Source organism: Ctenopharyngodon idella, chromosome 8, assembly GCF_019924925.1.
Source record: "Ctenopharyngodon idella isolate HZGC_01 chromosome 8, HZGC01, whole genome shotgun sequence".
NCBI classification, from domain to species: Eukaryota; Metazoa; Chordata; class Actinopteri; order Cypriniformes; family Xenocyprididae; genus Ctenopharyngodon; species Ctenopharyngodon idella.
In genome coordinates, this window is record NC_067227.1 from 8,673,127 (window position 1) to 8,690,000 (window position 16,874).

The window sequence follows — 16,874 nt, forward strand, 5'->3', positions numbered from 1 at the left end:
GCGTCATTGGCTGTTGAGCTGCTCTTCAGAGTTGTGCTCGTGCATTCATTCAAACGGCTGACTTCTGGAGCGCGCGCAAGAAAAGGGCAGATCTCCTTCGAGCTCAAATTCATGTTTCATCCGTTTACTGCATGATTCTGTCAACCAAATCTAAAGGTAAGAGACGATTAAAAGCGACATTCTTATCTTTAGCCAGCGCCAGCTGACAATTTCTCCTCAGCTAACCTTGTAGCAAATGAAGACATAAGGCGGATGTATTGAGCTCATACAGATACTTCAATAAATGGACGGTTGGTCGTTTTTAGGCAACATTTGCTACTTTTATAATGACAGGAAAAAATGTTTTGTAACCTTTAGCTAAATCCAAGAAAACCGTAATATTTTTATATGTTAGCACCGTGGCTACCACAAACTATTGACAAACTAGCTAATGTTTTGATAATTTCAAAGTCACCTTGTAAAAAAACCTAAAGGTTTAGAAAACAACCTATTATTACTAACAATGAGCTTTCGTACCCTGACCAACCCAATTCGTCTATTGCAATGAAGTATAATAAAATGCATTAAAAATACTTCCTGAACTAAAAATGTCTGTAAGCCACCAAATATAGCGCTTTTTGACAAAACCTGAGCCTAAATCCAAAAATCGGCACTGTTTGTGTTAATATGTGAGGAAGGAGGAACTGTCAGTGTTTGTTTTGAAGCACTCCGTTTACACAGACATATTGGATGGTGTTAAAGGGACAGTTCACCCAAAAATGACAATTCCGCCACCAATGGTGGATGATGACTCGGACTATCATTGTCATTGTGTTTTCCACAGTAGAAAGAAAGTCATGCAGGTTTGAAAGAACATGATGTTTAGTAAACGATGACGTATGCTCTGTTTTGGGTGAGCTGTCCGTTCAATAATCCATGTAAACCCATCATGTCATTAGACACATAGCTGAGTGAAAGTGTAAAAGTCTTTTAAGCTGCTAGAGCAAATCTCATTCGGTTGTGTCCTGCTGGTCTGATGGCAAACCGTCTCATTTAATGTCAGATTAACAGCTCTGATAATCTCATAACAATGTTAAATCTGAAGTCTTTGAGCTGTGCAGTTGGTTTTGAAGAAGCTTATTGGTTCATTACGTTAGGACTGATAGTAATACACATTCGAAATCGTAAATGTGATAGTGATAGCTCACCCAAAAATGATTTAGCTGTTGTTCCAAATCAACACTACTTTCTTTCTTCTGTGGCACACAAAAGGAGATGTTTAGCAGAATGTCAAAGCTGCTTTTTTTCAATGCAATAAAAGTGGATGGGGACCAAGAATAGCAGTGGATCACCACTCGGTAGTAATATACTAATATATATAATATGCTACAGATCAAAAGTTCTGAATAATTACAATTTAAAGAGACTTTTAATTCAATTTAAAGTCTCTTATGGTCACCAAGGCTACATTTATTTGATCAAAATAGAGTAAAAACATTTACAGTAATTAATTTAAAATAACTGTTTCTAATATGATTTATTTCTGTGATGGCAAAGCTGAATTTTCAGCATCATTACTCCAGTCTTTAGTGTCACATGATCCTTCAGAAATGATTCTAATATGCTGATATGGTGCTAAATTATTAATAATGTTTCTTATAAATGTTGAAAACAGTTTTTACTGCTTATTTTTTTCAGGATTCTTTGATGAATAGAACATTCATCGAACAGCATTTTTTTTTTTTTTTTAAATGTATTTTTTTTTTGTAATATTATAAATGTCCTTACTGTCACTTTTGATCAATTTAATGCATCATTGCTGAATAAAAGTATTAATGAAATTTTCTTACACTACTACCAAGTTTGGGGTATCACCTTTGTGAGACTTTTTTTTTTTTTTTTTTTTTTTTTTTTAAACATACAATTCTTACTGACGCCAAACTTTTTGTAATAATATTTTGCAGTATTATTTTTATTTATTTATTTATTTATTTTTTACTGTATTTTTGATAAAATAAATGCAGTTTTATTGACCATAAGAGACTTCTTTCAAAAACAAACCTAATTATTACAAAGTTTTAAGTCATTCTAATTTTATGAGAATAGGAAATACAACAACGACACAGAGTAATAATATCAATAGAGTCAATTTCAGAATTTTTTTTTCCAGCTGATGAATAAAAACATTAACAGCCAAACAGAATCCACTCGAGTTTAAAGAGCTCACACGTTTGAAACGGCAGACAACATAACTGCAGAGCTTGCTTATAAGTCCATTGGTGTGGATGCTAATATATTTATCATTAGTTACAAGTATCATTCTAGGTGTGAACTGGCCTTAACTACAGTCCATATGTCTTCTTGCTCACTTCAAGGATGACGAGACAGGAGTGACATATCTGTTCTCGGCCGGAGCGTGAGGTTGGGCAGAGGATGCTGGAGGAGAGTGATGGAGAGGTGGAGGGGATCGGAGGAGGAGGGCTTGAAGCAGAGGTGGAGAGACTGACGGCAGAACTCCAGGAGGCCAATGAGGAGAAGTTACAGGCTGCACGGTACGGCCTGGCTGTTCTGGAGGAGAGCGCTGCTCTGAAGACCAAACACAGCCAGCTGGAAGAAGAACATGAAGCCCTTAAGATGGAAATGCAACAGCTCAGAGAGGTCAGTCAGGAGAAAGATATAGAAAGAAGGAAAAAGGGGCAGAAGCTTGAATTTAGGTATTGAGGAATTGCTACATGAAACAAGCTGCTTTTTTTTTTTTTTTTCCCCAGTGATATTTGTTATTGGGTTGCAATTAATTGTTTCAGGATCCAGACTTTGGATTTGACATCAAGTGGAGACTCAACACTGTACCAAAATGGTTTATTATGCTAAATTAAATTCATTTTAAAATTATATCATTTTAAGAAATTATTTAAATTATTTATTATGTTGTAGGTATGAGTATTTGTTGTCTAAATGCCTCTTAAATTTCAGTCGTTTCATTCACTCGGCAACCAATAATTTTCAGCACAAAATATTGTGGTCGACACAAACCATGTTTATTACTGAAGCAAGTTAAATGTAGTCTAGGTCATATTTCCTATTACCTTGAGTAGTTTTGTTTATTGTTTTTGAAGATGAGGGCATATCACAAGTTGGCATCTGAGAACAGATGAATTTGTTGATGAAGTGGGGCAGTTGTAGCCTAATGGCTAGAGAGTCGGACTTGTAACCCAAAGGTTGCGGGTTAAATAAGGTTGCGGGTTAAATAATCCCTGCTGTGTGTGTGTGTGTGCACATGGATGGGTGAAATGCGGTTTACAAATTTTGTGTATGGGACACCATACTTGGCTACATGTCACATCACTTAAATACCATAGAATTTGATTGGACAGTGGACGCATAACCTTTGACATCAGAGTTGCATAATGCATTTTCTCTTTCCTTTTAAAAGTTGAAAAGCCTATTCATTTGGTTATTTTATATAAGTCTGATTATATGGGTAGTTGCATTTTGTAATTTGAATTTAGCATTGTTGTTTTTTGTTTATTGTGGCCCTATTAGAACAGATGTACAACCCAATTTTGGTTCATGACTCACCAGTTCAGAACCACTAAGAATCACTGAACTTGTCATTTGCTTCCTGAAGTGCTTTTTTCCATAGAGATATTTTGTCCAAGTAACAATCAATCATTGAGAAGACATGTCATTTAGCTGTTACACAACCAGCCTAGGGATATTTTTCTTTGACCTTCTGTTGAATGATCAGAAGCGTTGTCTTCCCTGTGTGATGAAATGGTGTAGTTTTGATGATTCGTTAAGCCAACAAAGCGCTCGATCTAGTGGTGTGCATGTTATTCTTTTGATAATAATCATTGACAAATCAGTGAAATAATGAATAAAGTGTCCTGTCGTTCTCTAGATTAATGAGCTCCTGTGAAATATTAGCTGAAAGCAATGCAAGGACGTCTTGCCACATTGTCAGGTCATTTCTATTTACTTAAATTGCCTCGTTTCCCCATTTAAAAAAAAAAAAAAAAAAAATCAGATACCATTTTTTCAAATGTTTTTTTTTATTTTTTTATTTGCCATAATTGGAAGACAGTGCATACCTATTTTTCTGTTGAGGATAAGGATATGTATTAATGTGTTCCCATTTCGTGCGTACACCACCATTTTAATAAAGCACTGTTCAGACCGATCAGTCTATGTGGTCCATGGCCAAAGAAGAAAACTAATAGGCTGTAAGCTAGGTATGAATGAGCCATTTTTGGCTCTCTTTGTTAACTGATTTATTACATAAATCCTTGCCCCAAAATCCCTGCATGTGGAACTGTAAAAGTCCAAAAATTTGCAGCATTTTGAGGGCATTGTATTATGCATTATTGGTTGGCAAACTTCGGCTAAAATGTCACTCGTATTTTATATGAAGTTCACATGTGCGGCATATTGTAGACCACTCCCTCTGGTATGAAGATTAGGCTCATGTATTTCTCTCTCTGTGTGTCTGATTAGTAGAGCATGAAATCAGCAAAGTAGGTGAGCGTAGAGAGAGATGACTGGAGTGAACAGATTGGGGTCTAGTGTGGTATTGTAACATCTAGAGATGTATATGTAGTTCACACTGCAGTCTTTATTTCCTGTTTAGTCCTCTAAGATTCTACTAATGAAAACTTGTTAAATTATATTTTTCATGCAATAGTTCACCCACAAATGAAAAACCAATATTACTTTCTTGCTATCCTGAAACACAAAAGGAGATTTCAGGCAGAATGTCCAAGCAGCTCTTTTCCATACGATGACTAAAAGAGTGTATTGAATGCGAAAGGCCATTGGTTCTTGTGTGTTTAGATTTGAGAGCTCCTATGAAAGATGTGCAGCAGGGTTATTATAGTTAACTAAAACCATTTAAAATGGTTGCCAAGGCAATACTTCTCATTTTCATTTAGTTTACTTGATTTGCTGAATTAACCAAGACTGAAATAAAAATGTATAAAAACTGTATAGACATAAAATACACAAAAACAAAAATACACATCAAAATTACTGAAACTAAGAGGGACTCGGGTGCGCACTTGTTCAGGAAGTAACCTGCGCATGCGTTTTCACTGATTGTAATGTATTTACTTAAATAAAACACATGTAAGAGATGATAGTGTTGATAATTTATCTTGGATTCGAGCAGGAATGGGCCTGCAGTGTATTCGCGCTTTGCGAGTGCAATCAGAGTGGCAAATGAATGGCAATCAGCTGTCTCCTCAAAATAGGCTGCTTGTAAACAGCGGAAAACCATCTACATGCGGCGCACATACAGTAAACTGAAGTGTCGTTTACTCTGCTGACCATAATAACACCACATTAATAAAAAACACAATTTATTGACCCGCATTCTGTTTTCTGTCATGCGCCTTGCACGTCGTTGACGTAAGATGAACGCAAATGCACCAGGGTTCGATAGAATCAATTTGAGTGTGAAACCAGACCAACGCTGCGGGGGGCTCTGGGAACAATCGCGCCCGGGCTTGGACCGCAGCAGACGAGCCCAGTGTGAAAGCCACCTAACTAAAATGAAAGCAGAAAATACAAAACAAAATTCTAAATATATATATAAAAGCTATAATAGTAACTCTCAGTAATACTAAATAACACAAATTTGCAGTGAATTACAATTATTGCATGGCTTCAGAAGCATGGACCACTTTTGATACTCTTGTCTTAAGGTGCTTTTTTGTCATTTTGGAGCTTTGCCTTATAAATCACCTTCTGATTTTGTTTTATGGAAAAGAGCTGCCAAGATTTTCTAATGTTGTGTTTTGTGTTTCACACATGCAAGTCATTTATGGGATGAATTTAGTCTTAAAATGGGGTGACATGGAGAACAAAGAGCAAATCTTCATTTCTGTCTTTTAAACAGCATGTTCTGCTCATACACATAATGTACAGAGGTATAAATTATCCTGCATGACTCTTACAGGCTCTCTCATGCACATTTAACTTCCCCCTCTTCAGTTGTCCTTTCATCGTTAATTATAGAGCAGCACAAGCATGTTTTACCCACATGTTCTCACATGATTCAAATTATAATGTTCAGAGAAAAGTGTGTGGCTACGCTAATGTCAACCTGTCCAGTATTGGTTCATCTGGTAACAGTTCAATTCAATGTGAGACAGTCTGGGGCAATGTTTGTCACAATTTGTCCAAGCACAAAAGCATGCATTAAACACATTCTAATTACACCCTCTGGTTGCCAGTGAAGCTGGAATGTAATGTATCATATAGAGTTTCACTTCACCAGCTCTCAATACAGTTGCTGTTGTTTATAGGCTTGGCAAGTAAACTCTAATTACTCAAAATAATTGAAGACGAACAAGTTTTTAACTTTCAACAGCTCTGAAAACTGCTGTTCTCATTTACAGAATTTCAGACATTCACACAAAGTAGCAGAGAGCCATAAATTGTGACAGTGTTGCTTTTTTTCTTCAGTCAATCAACTAAATTGTTTTGTTTCTTCTTTTGTTGGGAACTGGCAAAAACTCTTCTAGTGTAATTCAGTGTCTTGGCTATGTTGGAGATGAGAGGGTTTGATTGTTGTATATGTTTATAGGCTCTGGCAGACTCTGTGAGCAGCCATAAGCGTGCAGCAGCAGATGGGGAAAGTCGAGAGGAGAGGCTCCTGCAAGAGTCGGCCAGTAAAGAGGCGGCCATGGAGATTCGCATGGATGAACTGCAGGCGGAGCTTAAACAGGCCCGCGTCATGCTGGCCAATGCCTCGGCTGAAAATGAGAGACTGGCCGGGCTCTCCAACCAGCTGAAGAAGGTACATACATCATCATCAGTCAGAAGACCAGTTTTACATAAAAATGTGCCTAACTATTCCTAACCACATAGACACAAGTCCAATAAAGCTTTTATTGACTTTGTTAAATTAGCTGTATAATGGGATTCATATACTAAGAGGCAATATTTGTGTAACAACATAAAAAAAAAAAAAAAAATGAAATGTTCTGAGTTGAAACAGTGCTAAATAACGTACCCTCTGTCTGTTTTCTAGCTGATCAAAGTAAAAGTGGAAATAAGAGTCCTTGTTTTCATGAGGCCCGATCATGTGACACAAAACCGGGTTGAGTTTCAAAGTCAGCTTGAAGTGAAGAGAGGCCATAGTGAGCTACTAACAGAATTATTGCACGTGTAATACGCTTACAAGTCACAGATGTATACATGTCATGCATATTTAAAGGTAGTAATGCACTAAAATAAATTCTTGACCAAAGCCAAAAATTGTGGAGACATTGGGCCAAAAACGATATCATCATCATCAAAAAAATAAAAATAAATAAATAAATAAATATATACTATATGATATAGTACATTTTAAGAGCTTGTGGGGGAAAAAGCATTTTCAATTACTTTTAGCTAATCAAGCACTTCAAACAATAAAATTAATATATATTTTTTTTAATTCTAAAGGAAATGTGGAAAGTTCTTTAATAAAATAATAATAAATAAATCAATAATAATAATAAAATCTTCTCTGCTTTATAATGAGATGAGATGATTCCTATTCTAAATAGCCTCACAATCTCTGCACAAATATGGAAAGTGCACCAAGGACATTGTGCTAAACTTCACCTTTTGTGTTCAAAGTAAGGTTTAGAATAACATGTGGATGTGCAAATTATGACAGAAATTTAAATTGAGTTAACCATCCCCTCGAGAATTTTTATTGAATGGAAAAACATTTACAGCTGCAACATTTTATGACGCTACCACCATGTAATTGCTGTGCAGATCTAATTATTTCTGTCCAGTCTATTCTGAATTCTGTGGACTTGCCCTGATTGACTACCTCTGCTCTCTAGGAGTGCGAGTGTTTGGAGGTGGAGAAGACCCGTATGAGAGAGGAGATGAAGGAGTACAAGACTCGAGAGGCGCAGCAGCTTCAGGATAACAGTGAGCTGGAAGAGGAGAACATCTCTCTGCAGAAACAAGTCTCAGTGCTTAAGGAGAACCAGGTGTGTGAGAAAATGGGTGGGAGATGTTGCTGCAGTCTGGATAGGGCTCATATTTAAGTATTGTCTGTGTTGTTGTTTGCTGTGCTCATTGATTAGCCAGCTATGTTTCCCATAAATATGTCATAGTAATCCTCTGATGCAATTTTACATGGAATATTAAGCACTTTCTTTTCGTGTTTGCTGAACATAAGTCTCTCCTTGTGGAATGTGCTTCACTAGAGATGTCTTGTGACTGTGAATGTGTTTCTCGCAGCTGCTGTCACTGCAGTACAAACACTTCTGTTGTAGTGCTTCAGTCTCAGCTGATTTTTGACAAAGCCTTCCTTCTGAGGGAACGCACAAGAGAAAGGTTTTATTCACTTGTCTTCCCACATGAATATTCAGTCACACCGAGGTTAGAACGGCTTCCGTATTGGACTAAAAACCGGTTTGCTCAGGGTGAATTCATACAGTAAATACACAAATAAGCTGAGTTGTCCTCAAGACTTGACTTTAATAACTAGACTTGTCATAGTGAATTAACTCACAAATATGTGTTGTTCCTCAAGAATTTAACAGCACGTCGTGATTTAATGCCACCAGTTCAAGTTTTGGGATTCACACTGCAGTGTGACATTGTGTGAATGTTAGCAATTGAGCCCATTTGATGTTAAATTGGTTTTGAGATAATTTGATATTATGGGGTCTTTTTTGTTTGTTTGTTTGTTTGTTTGTTTGTCTGAATGAGAGTATAATCATTGCATTGAACTGGTTCAGTTGTGTTGTTCACAAACTGCATGATTTTAATGTAATTGTGAGCGTCACGATCAGGAGTGAATTTAGTTGATTGTCGTAATAGTCCAATAATGGCTATGATGTCATTAAGTGATACAGAGCTGGCTTCCTGTTTTTCCCTAGTAAAATAATTTATTTATTGTAATTTGTCATCCAAATTGGGAACTAGTCATCAGTTAATATTATGGCTATTGTTTGTATTACTGTGATCAGCTGTTATATGATGTGTTATATGACGTGAGATAAGGAAGGCAGGCTAATCCAGCCTAACAAGTTAGCACTGTGCTGGTATGTTTTGGGGGCAGGCAGTTACATGGGAAGTAGACGAGCGGAAGTCAGTTTATGATTTCTAGTAACCTTTGTCAAAATAGTAGTTTCTTGGTGTCTTCACCATTGTTGTTATTTTTTCTAACTAAAACTATTTTTCTAACTAAAAATTCATTTTCAGCAATTGAAATAAAACTAAAATATAAATATTGGATGAAAAACTTAAACTTATTTCAGTTTGTTGTCAAGGCAACATTTCTAATTTTCATTTAGGTACTAAAATTGCTAAAACTAAATTCAAAAATAAATTAAAGCTTATTAAATTACAGAAAAAAGCTATATATAAAAACTAATGAAAAAAAATGACAATCCCACAAAATGACTAAACTTAAACTAAAATGAATACTGAAAATATAAGTACAAAAATTCAAAATATTAATAAATGCTATAATAACATGTAAATAATAACACTGGTCTTCATGTTCAGATTTCTAAGTTTGGTTAAAGAATTAATAACTTTCTTTTTATCCAAACTAATTATTTAAGTCTCTATGAAATCCTTATACTAGAGCTGGACGAAATAAACCTAAAATCAAAATCTTGATTAATTAAACATTTTACCTCGATTACGATTAATGAACAATTTTTTTTTTTTTTTTTTTTTTTTGCCCTCATGGTTCACTGACAATGTTTGTACTGTAAATATGCTTGACTATTAAAGGTGGGATATTTTTTCCTAATGAAAGAGTGATCTGACATAACAGCTCACTTTCAGCAGTTATTTTATCTATGGTTCGTAACATTTCTTACAGATTTCTGCTTGTAAATCTGATACAGATAAATTAGCACAGTACCTGTACATTTATTTGAAAGCATTAATGAGAGCGATTGCGTGTGTGAATTAGTCATACCGTCTCTCTCTATTAATTGTGAAGCTGTGGGTTGTAAGTAGTTACTTCAAAAGTAGAAAAATATATGCTATAACTTTTGATTTTCTAAGCTACTTTAGTGATAAATCACAGGACAACGAGTTTCTGCGTTCCTCTCTGTGCGCGCGATCTTCACATGATGTGCAGCTGTCCTTATGAGTGTTCTTGTGCCATAATGCATCAGTGCAGTAGCTCAATATAATACACATCCGATGGTCTAAAATCGCTTCAATGTCCAAACTGGCAGGCCTTAAAAAAAACCTATAGAATTGACAAAGTTTAGTGAAGTGTTGTCACTTCGGGGCTCGCTGCTTGCTCACTGTCTCTGTGTGTTGACTTGACTTTCTAGTTCGCCTCCGTGCTGCTTCCATGCCACTGACTGGATGGGGCGGAGTCACGTGACTACACACGTGGTAGTATGTTTTTAAGGGGAAAGTATTAAACGGATTAAAAAAACGAAATAACCGACATGGGAAAATTACGTCGGTTAGAAGTTTGAAATTTCGGTTTCGATTTACTTTTCGATTAATTGTCCAGCCCTACCTTTATAACCTATTTTTTTTCAACAAGTAATATTAGTATGTATATGCTTTACTATCACTAAACACTTTAATTTATGTCGACAGGTGGAGTTTGAGTCAGTGAAGTTGGAGTTGACCAATAAAGACGAGGAGCTGGAGCTGATGAGGGCACAGCTGGAAGAGGCTGGGCGTCTGAGGGAGATCGCAGAGCGCCAGCTGGATGAGGCACTCGAGGCCCTGAAAGAGGAGAGGGAGCAGAAGAACAGCCTGAGACGAGAACTTGCCACCCTTAACTCCAACCCCTTTGACTCTATTTGTCACTTAGAGCTACAGCTGGATGACAGCCAGGATGGAGAGAAGGACAAAGAGGGAGGAGAGGAAGGGGAGGAGATGGACAGTGGGTATAATAACTCTAAAGGGATGGAGAGAAACCGGTGCTCCACACCCAGAAACAGCGACGTGTTCCTTAGACCTCAGGCTCCTGGGCTGGTGGCTGACCTTCTGAGTGAGCTGCACCTGTCAGACAGCCAGAAACTCAAGCAGCAACTGCTGCAGGTGAGGAAACCTGTTCACATCCAACTTGCTTCTCACTCATTTCTTGAGCTGTGGCAGCATTTTCCCTTTCAGAGGTTAACTGCTGGAAAGTTTGGCAAACTATCCGAGAGAATTGTTTGTTTGTGTGTTTGTGTTTTCTTTCCTTCCTGCCTTGTTTTGCATACACTGACATACAAATTTATCTTTGCAAATTAGGGATTAAATGCATGTTTTTCTTATTGGACAGTGGAACTGCTCGTTCCAAATTCTACACCCAGCTGCAATATAATATAATATAATAATATATTATAATAATGTTGTAGCAATAAGACATGGGTTTTATTACTCTTGATCATGTTTATGAATCAGGGGAACAAGTAAAGTCAAAGAGTTACCAGGTCCATTTTGGCTGATGTCCATCTCTTCAGATCTAACCGCAGACCAAAGTTTAAAAGATTCAATCCCCATGATGTAAACATCTGTAAAATATACTTGTGGGTTTTTTATTTTTAACTCAGCAGTTTCATGCATAAAACCCTCATCTGACAGATGAGCACTACTTCCTTTTTCATACCACTTCCTGCTCAGGATGTACCATCATGTCAGTTTTACTAAGTAACAAAGTATCTTTCATCCACCCAGTTTTTACCTTTACTAGCAGATAGGCCAGTTTTTTTTTTTTTTTTTTTTATAAATAAAATGTATGATTGATTTGGATTTTCATTATTTTTATTTATTTATTTATTAAGGTAGATTTTTGGCCTTTCTACCTTTATTTGATAGGAGATTTAGAAGAGACATGAATGATAATGAGATGGGGAATGGGATTGGCAAAGGAAACTCCCCCGAAGCGTGATTTTAATCATTTATGACACTTACTCAAATCTAAGAGAATTGTGGATTAGCTTAAATTAGTCTAAAGTGATCCTTCCTTTTAGTTCTTGTCTCTTAAATGGTTAGTTCACCCAAAAATGAAATTTCTGTCATTAAGTACTTGCCCTCTTGTCGTCCCAAACCCGTAAGACCTTTGTTCATCTTCAGAACACAAATTAAGATATTTTTGATGAAATCCGAGGGTTTCACATAAGCAGCAACATCATTGCACCTTTTGAGGTCCAGAATGATATTAAAGACATTGTTAAAATAGTCTTCCAGGCTTCCGTGTTTACGTCCAAATGCCGACTCATTATTGGCTGACGCTGTTCACGTGAGCAGTACGATGCGTGTGTGTGATGCTGACACAGGAGTCAGCGTTTGGATGTAAACACGGAAGCCTGCACTGCGTTCACTACGTCAACTGCGTATGACAACAGTTAAAATTGTTAAATAAAGTCTTTATTTTTGTTTTGTGTTTGCATACAAAAAGTATTCTCGTCGCTTCATAACATTAAGGTACTTACTGAACCACTGTAGTCACATGGACTATTTTAACGATGTCTTTAATACCTTTCTGGACCTTAAAAGGTGCAATGATGTTGTTGCCTATGTGTGGTTTAGAAACCCTTGGATTTTATCAAAAATATCTTAATTTGTGTTCTGAAGATGAACGAAGGTCTTACGGGTTTGGGACGACATGAGGGTGAGTACGCAATGACATACATTTCATTTTTGGTGAAGGTGAACTAACCCTTTAAGTATAATTTCTCTTGAGTGTTTTCTATCCAAAACATTTGGATTGAATTAGTCAATCGGAATAAACCTTGTGTTGTGACAATACTTTTGTTGAGAGGCATATTGTTTGTGTATCCATGTCCAGGTGGAGAGAGAAAAAGCCACTCTGAGCAGCACTGTGCATGACCTTCAGCAGCAGTTAGTCCAGTCTAAAGATGCTCTCGGTGAGCAACAGGTGAAGCTGGATCAGCTGACCCAATGTTTGGAGACCCTTCAGAGTACAGTCTCAAAAAGGCCTTGTGAACAAGAGAATGGAATGAGTCTGTCTTCCAGGTCCCTTCAGAACCAAGAGGCCGAAAATGGCATCAACTATTACGAAGTGGACGCAAAGAGCACAGAAGTACTAGAGTGCCGCATGCAAGAGGCAAATGAGGAGCTTGCACATCTGCGTGAGGAGCTGAAAGAGGCTGGCGAGCGCTCCAAGGCCCTGGAGGAGCGCTGCAAGCAGGAGAAAGATCGCTGGAGGGGTGAGGCGCAAGAACTCGCTGATAAAATTCGACAGTGTATCACTGCTAGCCGTCAGGACCAGGAGCGAATAGGACAATTGGAGCGAGAAATTGGTGCCACGCGACAGGTCGCCACAGACTCTGAAAGCCACCTCAGTGTTGCACAGGAGGAGCTTCTGGCCTTCTCTGAGGAGCTGGCCAACCTTTACCATCATGTGTGTGTTTGTAATAACCTCACGCCTAGCCGCGTTACACTGGATTACTATCGTGAAGGAGCCCAAGCAGGGAGAACGCACAACCATTCACAGCCCCACCACTATCGCGGATCCTTCCGCAGGCACAGGCGGTCAGGTGAAGTAGACTTGGGTAGCGGAGGGAGTGGAGATACGTCCTCTAGCTGCGGAAGTTGTCCAGGGTCTCCTACATTAGACTTCAGGGACCCAACCAATGTGCGCAATCTGGTAGCTGTCATTCGCTGCCAGATTAAACAATTACAGGTATGTCTCAACTCTTTATAGTAGAATAATTAAGAAATAAACTGTACTCCTACAATTTTCATTCATGTGCTAGAATGTTCTAAAGACCCTTAAATAAAGACAGTTAAAAATATAAAGTAATAAGAGTAAATAGCCCTGCAAGATTATAGCTCATCAAAGGAACATTTTATTTAATGTGTTAGCATCATTGACAAATAAAGCTTCAAAAAAGGTTTTTAAAAATCTTTTCAAAACTGATGTAATGCATATTTTTGAGTTATAAACAGTGTGTTTAAACAAGTTTCATTTTCAAAGTTTCTAAATTAATTTTTTGACTGTTTTTGTGTCATGCGGTACAACCAAAAAGTTGTATGTATATATTGTAGTTGTACCACCGGACATGTAAAGTGTACCAGCCTACCCATACTTGAAATGAGCAGTTTTACCAGTATTTGAGAGAGATCTACAAACCTTTTTCTCTGCTACAAGGATCAGTTGGGGTCCTGATGCATTATCATGTTTACTGTTATTACTTTGTCAATTCTTAAAAAAAAGAGCCATGTTTGCAGTTGTGCCACCCTGACATTTGAGAATATACAAATTGCTGTTTTTTCAATTATCTCAACAGCTTTAAAACTACTGATATTTATAAAATTGGTTTATATGAAACCTAAAACCTATATGAAACCTAAAATGATGCCATAGTTTTTTTTTAGTTTTCTTAGTCTGTTCATTTGTTCGGACAGTTGCACCACCTGATATTTTGGGGTTTAAGATAACAAAACATAAATTACTATGTATTATTTAAATGTACTAAAAATTCATTCAAACTAAATAGGTTTTATAGAATAAAGTGATATATGTCATATATGTTTATCAAATTATATTAAAAGGAAATAATGCACTTGGACACAAAAATATGCATGTCATGTTATTGACCTGTTAGTTCACCCATAAATGAAAATTGTCATAATTTTCTCATGTCATTCTAAACATGTATGACTTTTTCTTCTGTGGAACACAAAAGAAGATATTTTAATGAATGTTGGCTGCCATTGATTTTCAATGTATGGATTTTTGTTTCTTTAAATATCTTCTCCTATGTTTCACAAAAGAAAGAAACTCATAGAGGTTTTGAACAACATGAGGGTGAGTAAATGATGACAGAATTTTCATTTTTGGGTGGACTGTTATTTTATGTTAAGCCTTTAAGCTGCTTTTTTGGGGGCTGGGGGTAAGGCATGAAATATAAACCGATCTGACAAGGCTGCATTAGGATGCCTGCCTGAGTCTTTTTTTTTTTTTTTTAACACCAAAATTTGGATTGCAATTTTGTAAGTAAACAAAGCAGTGTTGAAATAATTATTATATAAATGTCTAAATCTATGCTTTTTTTTTTTTTATTCTTTGGCAGTTTTGGAGTAATACTTTTAAAATATTTGTTTTTATATTATGTATATCATGCATTTTATATTGTCATAATTTATTTTGTTCAGTAATTCGGTCAGCAACACTGTGTTTAAATGTGTTAAATACATTTTATTTATTAAATTACTTACTTTTGCAACCTTTTCAGGTGGCAGTGGACCTGTGCAGGCAGCGCAACCTGTTGTCCTCCCCAGCAGCAGGAGGAAACACTGATTCAGACCGTGACACAGAGGCATTGCTTGAGGAAGTTTTAAAACTGAAGTCCCTGCTGAGTACCAAGAGAGAGCAGATAGCCACTCTCAGAACTGTCCTAAAAGCCAACAAACAGGTACAGATGTTAGATATGTAAGACAGTGTAAGATAATTAAATGCATAATAAATAGTAAAAATGTGCTCGAGCACATTTCAGGCAGACACAACCCTTGAAATGGCCATATGTTGATAAACTACTTGGCCTTAAACAGTTGTGTGAAATTTCCTTTACTCTGTGCAGTTTAGAGTATATTTCTAAACTGGAACACATGGTTTCTTTTGATGTTTTGATGGCTTTAGTCATTTTTTTTCCAGACGGCCGAGTTGGCTTTGACCAACCTGAAGACAAAGTATGAGACAGAGAAAAGCATGGTGTCTGAGACGATGAGGAAACTTAGAAATGAACTGAAGGCTTTGAAGGAGGATGCAGCCACCTTCTCTTCCCTACGGGTCATGTTCGCAAGCAGGTATGATGGGATTACACGTGCGCAAAGTGCTTTGTGTACTCACAGGCCAAGGAAGTTTCTCAGGTCATCGTTCGTGCGGCACATAGTTTCTTTCTAATGAGTGTTTATAGGGGTTTTAGTGTTAAACTGGTTGTTTGAATACTGGGTTGATTAATGGAAAGAATGCAGATGAGTTCATGGGAGAAGTTGATTCTCCCAGTTGAAATTCCAGATTTCCCCTGTCAATTTAGAAAACAAACTAATCAATTTTAGTTTTAGTAGTTTTAACTTTTACATCTAATCATCTTGATGGGTTGTCTGAGGATAGCTGAGAAATCATCTGCTGATGTGATAAAAGGATTTGTATAGGCTTTATAGTCATAGTAAAACCTGCATCATGGTGAAAGATTGCAGACAGTGTTTGTTTACATTTGTAGAAAGACATATGAGAGGTCTTTGGGATACAGAGTCATAGAGATTAGGCAGTCATGACCCTGTTTTAAGAGCACGCTAATAAGATTATAATCTCAAGGCCCGTTCTCCCACGAGCTCCTCTCACATGCTGATTAACGTGCACGCTCTCTGATCCCGTGTGCAGACGAGGGCAGCTCGCTCTGAGCTCAAGTCATAGATCAAGTGTCAAGGGAACTGAGTAGTGGAAGCGGGGATAACGCTTTGAGTCAAGTTACTGTAAAAGGAAAAATCTAGACCTCCCATGGAACATTTATACTAACTCGTATAGTATGAAACATAATTTAGAATATTTTAACGTAGAAATAATTGCATTTTTTTTGAGATTGCAACCCATCACATAACTTGAAATTTAATGTTGTTGAAACATTTTATTATTAGTTGATTAAATATAATTTTAATAAATATTATTTAATTAAAATAAATATTATTGCCACAGTTTTGTTGTGCATGTTATTTACTATCATTAAAATGTGTGAATACAGTTCAAAATTTTGGCCTCTGTAAGAATTTTATTTTTGAAAGAAGTCTCTTATACCCACCAAGGCTGCTTTTATTTGATCATCCAAAAATACAGTAAAAACAGCAATATTGTGAAGTAATATTACAATTTAAAATAAAGTTTTTCTATTTTAATATATATTAAAATGTAATTTATTCCTGTGATGTGAAAGCTGAATTTTCAGCAT

The 16,874-nt window shown here is 36.7% G+C and overlaps 1 protein-coding gene across 1 annotated transcript in view; it reads left to right on the forward strand.

Annotated features, from left to right (window-relative positions):
- LOC127517650 (protein bicaudal D homolog 2-like) overlaps positions 1-16,874 on the forward strand; it is a 22,230-nt gene continuing 5,356 nt past the window's right edge. Inside the window, exons 1-8 of the mRNA XM_051903601.1 lie at positions 1-156; positions 2,355-2,637; positions 6,563-6,775; positions 7,818-7,970; positions 10,567-11,016; positions 12,752-13,609; positions 15,165-15,344; positions 15,584-15,735. Of these exons, the coding sequence (XP_051759561.1) occupies positions 2,413-2,637; positions 6,563-6,775; positions 7,818-7,970; positions 10,567-11,016; positions 12,752-13,609; positions 15,165-15,344; positions 15,584-15,735 (2,231 nt within the window). The 5' untranslated portion in view covers positions 1-156; positions 2,355-2,412. The remainder of the gene's footprint in view (positions 157-2,354; positions 2,638-6,562; positions 6,776-7,817; positions 7,971-10,566; positions 11,017-12,751; positions 13,610-15,164; positions 15,345-15,583; positions 15,736-16,874) is intronic.